We start from the raw sequence: 5,303 nt of genomic DNA on the forward strand, positions 1-5,303 counted from the left end.
AACGCATTTCTGTGGGCTAATCACCAAGACAAATGCATGATGAATAGACGTACGGTAATGTATTTCGGTGATTAGTGGGCAACTACTCCGATAAAACTGATTGTCTCTTAGTAGCGTTTGCATCTAAAATATAAAAAATGGAGGGAAAAAAAAAAAAGAGAAGAAGCTAAGGCGCCCGCCTTTATCCCTCGGCCAAGGCGATGATCGCTTATCCGCCACGTTGGAGGAAACTTGTATTTTCCGCGTGCATGCGTTGGAGAGCCGAGGACCAAGCAACGACTTGTGGTGGAGATTCGTTTGCTCTAACTAAGTGACCCCGTCGGTCCGGACTCCACGTTGCCGTTTTAAGCCTGCGGCGATGGACGAAGCCGCCGAGAGAGGAGTTGATTTCGTGGTTTGCTTTCGGTCGAAGCATTAAGTTTACTTCCATCAAATAATAAAAAAGAAAAGCAAAATGTCTGCTTGCATTCCTTGGGCTTTTTTTTTTTTTCCAGAGCTGGTAGCTAAATAAGGCTAGATAACATATAAAATTCTACTCTAAATGTTGGAGTTTTAATTAAAAAAATAATTTTTTTTTTATTCTCTAAATTTATGTGTCTTCGGATCCATCACATCTCTTCGTTCTTTCAGATAGAGTCTATAAATAGATTCCTCCTAGATTAATTCAAAAACAATTTGATCTCTCTTTTCCTCACTAGTACTCGGTCGGGTCAAGCCTCCATAAAATCGTGTTCGTTAGAGAAAAATCAGGCTGAGCTACATTGTTGTATTCGGACGAGATCATTATAAACCTGCACGGAGGGGGCAAATCGCATTCTTAAAGTAGTGTATATCACACGCATTGATTTTGGCAAGCTCTTTCGAATTTTCTGATTATATTTTAGTAGATTATTTCTTTATAATACTCTTATAAAATAAAGATATAATAGCTCTAGGTAAAAAATTTCCAACACTAAACCTATCAGCCTGTAGTATATCAGCAAACGCTGGATGAGCTTGGTTGCCTACAGAAATATCAAAGTCACCGCTCGAATTGCCAACAAGTCTGCTGCCTGATTAGCCTGATGGTTGATATTTGTGGCATGAGAACCTGCCGACTAGCCTTCCATGCCCCACTCCTCAAGCATTTGCTGTCGTTTGCCAGTGAATGAGTTCATCATCAACAAGAGTTTAATAACTCGAACATCTCAAATGCAATTAATGAGAGTCCAGAAAGGATAGACAGTTCGCATGTTTTCCATTGAGCCAATTTGGAGGTACTTCAGAAGGTGGCCTAGCCGGTAAGATGCTGATGACAAATATCGATCCCTTGCGAAGGGAAGATAAGATGTAAGATGATATAAATAGTCGTCGCAACCATTGTGATTTAGGTAAGAGGCATCGTTGATATTTCTGCACAATCTAATCACTCCAGTCCTTGGAAGAAGCTTTTCTCCAACGTGGCAGATTGGTGCCAATATACCCTGCATCTTCTGGACAGGTTTGCTAATCTCATACAATTGCTTCCACAGTACTTCAGGTTGCGAAAGGAGCAACAAAATATTTTTTTTGTACATCGGTATATAGGAAAATATCTACATTTCATTCGTCTGAAGGTGGAAAAAAAGATAAAACTTCTTCTATACAATCGGTTCTTTTTTTCAAAAAAGAATCCTGAACTATTGTTTGCTCGTGAAGGTAATAAAATTATCCGGGAAGCTTGCAAATGGAGCCCTGAACTAGCTGCCCAAAGGAGATTGGTAACGACCAGTAGAGAACTTCACCCTCTGGTGGTAGTCCATGATGGTCACTTGCTTTTCCTTGATACCTGGGAGGGAACATGGATGAACTATAAGGAGCCGATAGGCTTTAATTTCTCCTCCTTGGCCCTGTTTAGCCCCCGGATGATGGGAGGCAGTACATTTGACGAGCATGGGACATGGTTTTGAGTCCTGTGAGAAAAGGTGAAAGGCACCGCTTTGCGAATCCCCTCCCAATAAAATGAATTCCGAAAGCCCAAAGGGCAGCACGGCCTGCTCGGGACCATCACGGACATCCGAACGTGTCACAATTTATCCCTTCTGGGACCCACTTGTCCCTCCACTCAACCCAATTGGGCCCACCCAGAACCATCGCCAGCCACAAGATAAGGGACCAGACCCTTTCACCCGCTCAATTTCTGCCAAGTGTCATCACCGGATCCTACCCCCGCCTCGCTGCCGTCACGGGCACCCTTTAAACCACCTGAGGGGTGCTACCTACCTTCACAGAGAAAACAGAGGAAGAAGATCCCACACCGATTATTAAGAAAAAAAAGAAAAATATATGTATCTCCTGATCATCGTCCGGTCTTCATGAATGATATGCTGAAGGTGGAGGGAGATCCGGTTGGCGGCGGTTGGGCCCCGCGGGCTTGCGAGTCGTGTCGGTCGGCGCCGTGCGCAGTGTACTGCCAGGCCGATGCGGCGGCGCTGTGCGCCGCCTGCGACGCCGACATCCACTCCGCCAACCTGCTCGCCCGCCGCCACCACCGCGTCCCCGTCCTCCCTGTCTCGGCCGCCGGCTTCGTCGTCCGGCCCAGCCTCAACCACTGCAACCACGTTGTCGGGCCGGATGGGGCCGACAAGGCGGAGACCGAGCTCCTTGGGGAAGAGGAGGAGGCGAAGGAGGAGGAGGAGGACGACGACGTAGTGTCATGGATGCTTCATGATCCCTTGATCAACAGCAATCAGAGTGGTAATGGTCTGTTCGGCGAGGAGGTTGATGGATTTTTGGACCTCAATGAGCACAATTCGGGTGCTGAGAGGAAAAGCGTGAGCCAGAAGCAGCAGCAGCAGCAGCAGTTGGATTACAACAATGGGAAGAGTGAGGAGAGTGAGTATTTGGTGCCAAATGGACAGCAGCAGCAGCAGCAACAACATAGCTTTCCGATGTTGGAGTGTGAAGGCTCCTCTAAAGCTGGGTTCAATAACTTCGGATACTCTGCTTCACTTAGTCACAGCGTGAGTTAATTCAATTGAGCCCTTCCATATCTTGCCGGCTTGTTTCCGAATCGTACGTGTAGGTATAGTTTACATCTTCAAGAAATTTCTCTCTTTCTTCTATTTTCCTTTCTAGATTAGTTGTTGTTTATATTGAGGTGTGGCTGACTTTTTGTTTATAGTGGTATTTTGCAACTCGCAGAGCATCTAGAATGATGGAAGTATCCTTGAAAATTGGAACTGTTCGACAGTTCTGTTGTAAGAAGAGTTTAGTAAGCTTTGGCTGGCACGAGTCCCCAGTAAAATAAATTCTGAACGTAATGGATCCACCCTCAAATTGTTCATCCATCTTTTTCAAAAGGATCTGTTTCTTTATACTTACCCTCTATAAGATAAGATGTTAGTGGTTTCTCGTCCGGTATGAATACTCTGTTCATGGTTATGGATTCTCTTCATCCTCTTGGATTTCATCTTCTTCGGCGTTCTTTCATTTTCTCTCGGTCTGGAAAAGTCTTTTTTTTCGCTTACTAGAAAAAGCTATAATAGTTTTCTAAGAACATTGGAAATTTTCTAGATTAGAAAAAGCTATAATAATTCCATTTTCCAGTAATGAACATTGGAAATTTGATCTCAAATACACGAGTGGCTGAATATTTTCTCTTAGACGGATCTGTTCACAATCTCCTCTCTGTAGAATTTTTTGTAAGACTAAAGCATGCAGTATTGGTAGAAGTTTTTCAGTGCTTTTAATGATCTTGATCTCTTGCGCTTTGTACTTGAAAAAGAAATTGAAAAAGGAATAAGGGGACTAATTTTCACTTTAAGAAATCTCCTCTCTCTCCATTTTGATTAATGTAATGGAGGAACAAACTATCTGTTAGGTTGATGCATTCGTTCTCTTCTGATCTAAAAATTCAGCTTTCCTTGTCATCAATGGAAGCAAGCATCGTACCAGACACGACTGTGGCAGATATCTCGAACTCTCACCTTCGACCTGCCAAAGGGACCATAGACCTCTTCTCAGGCCCTGCTCCCCAGTTTACTCCCATGGATAGAGAAGCCAAGGTTCTTAGATACAGGGAGAAGAGGAAGACAAGGAAATTCGAGAAGACAATTAGATATGCATCAAGAAAGGCATATGCTGAAACCCGGCCTCGAATTAAAGGCCGTTTTGTTAAGAGATCAGATGTAGAGCTTGAAGTGGATCAGCTGTTTTCTACCACCATGATGACGGATTCTAGCAACAGCATTGTCCCTTCATTCTAGTTCTTCTGCAAAACTTATTGTCATATGAGAGAATGCATGAGTTGCTCCACTGCTTTTTATATATATATATATATATATATAATTTTTAGTTAAATATATAAAAATCTGGTGAAACTTTGCTGGAAGCCTCTTGATTAATATAAAGACATGGGAACTGCAAAGAATTCCTAGTGGCTTTATGACCATTTCTGTTCTGAATTATAATTATCTTTTGGTTCGTGTTTCTGTTTCCTCTGTTGTCTTGCTTTTCATCCTTCACCTGCCCTTCTTGTCTCTTTTCCTTCTTTTCTGTTAGATGTAAGGGTGTTCTCCCATCTGCCCTGCAATATTCATTGCCTTAATGAAATGTTGGGTGGTATTTCCACCGTTCCTCTCACAAAAAAAATAGTATTGTGGTTCATGTGTTTGGAGAGAGCTCATCTGTATCATTTGGATGATTAGCCCGAAAATTCTATAGGATTCGTAGATTAGATCAATACAACCAACAAAAAATCATGGGATTATAGACTAAGCTAGACCTATATTCAAAAGTATAAGAAATAGCTTTGAAGTGGATCGACTCGAATCCTATAGAAAGAAAAAAAAAAACCCCCATATGTCCTTTTGTTTTTTTCTCCATGTAGGATTCGAATAGCCACTCCAAAGCTATTCCCTAGTAGCTTTGAATATTGACCTACTCCAGCATGTAATTCTATGATTTTGCTAGTTGTAATATCTCAACCCATGAATCCAATATGATTTTTCTGTCCAATCATCCAAACAGGCCCTTAGATCTAGTAATTTTCTAGATGAGTCATGCTTATAATTTACAGCTACACTAGCAGCATAAACGGAAACTATAAAGTTTTCTCCTCAAGGGGAATATCTTCTACCTATAGAACATGGTCGTGTATATTTTTCTTGTCATCTGTATAACTGAATAATTTCTTGTACAGCTAAAATTTACCTTCAGCAACTAGCCTCTATCTTGTATATTTTGCTATATGTGGCTTCTTAAATCTCTATAAATTGAGGTAAGCATCCATGTTTAATCACCAACAGAGTTCTCTTACAACTCTAGATTCCATGGTGTTGGAG

At 42.0% G+C, this 5,303-nt stretch overlaps 1 protein-coding gene across 1 annotated transcript; it reads left to right on the forward strand.

Moving 5' to 3' along the window:
• Nucleotides 1-2,232: 2,232 nt before the first annotated feature.
• Nucleotides 2,233-4,411, forward strand: LOC103712738 (zinc finger protein CO3-like). The gene is made up of 2 exons (XM_008799346.3): nucleotides 2,233-2,981; nucleotides 3,879-4,411. Exons 1-2 carry the CDS (start codon nucleotides 2,334-2,336, stop codon nucleotides 4,224-4,226), a joined length of 996 nt encoding a protein of 331 aa, XP_008797568.2. The 5' UTR covers nucleotides 2,233-2,333; the 3' UTR covers nucleotides 4,227-4,411.
• Nucleotides 4,412-5,303: the final 892 nt, after the last annotated feature.

The sequence above is a fragment of the Phoenix dactylifera genome, chromosome 1 (genome assembly GCF_009389715.1).
Source record: "Phoenix dactylifera cultivar Barhee BC4 chromosome 1, palm_55x_up_171113_PBpolish2nd_filt_p, whole genome shotgun sequence".
NCBI lineage: Eukaryota > Viridiplantae > Streptophyta > Magnoliopsida > Arecales > Arecaceae > Phoenix > Phoenix dactylifera.

Coding starts and splice junctions, on each gene's coding strand:
- LOC103712738 (XM_008799346.3), top strand. CDS start 2,334: ATGAATGATATGCTGAAGGTGGAGGGAGATCCGGTTGGCGGCGGTTGG. Junction 2,982..3,878: donor CTGCTTCACTTAGTCACAGC/GTGAGTTAATTC, acceptor CTAAAAATTCAG/CTTTCCTTGTCATCAATGGA.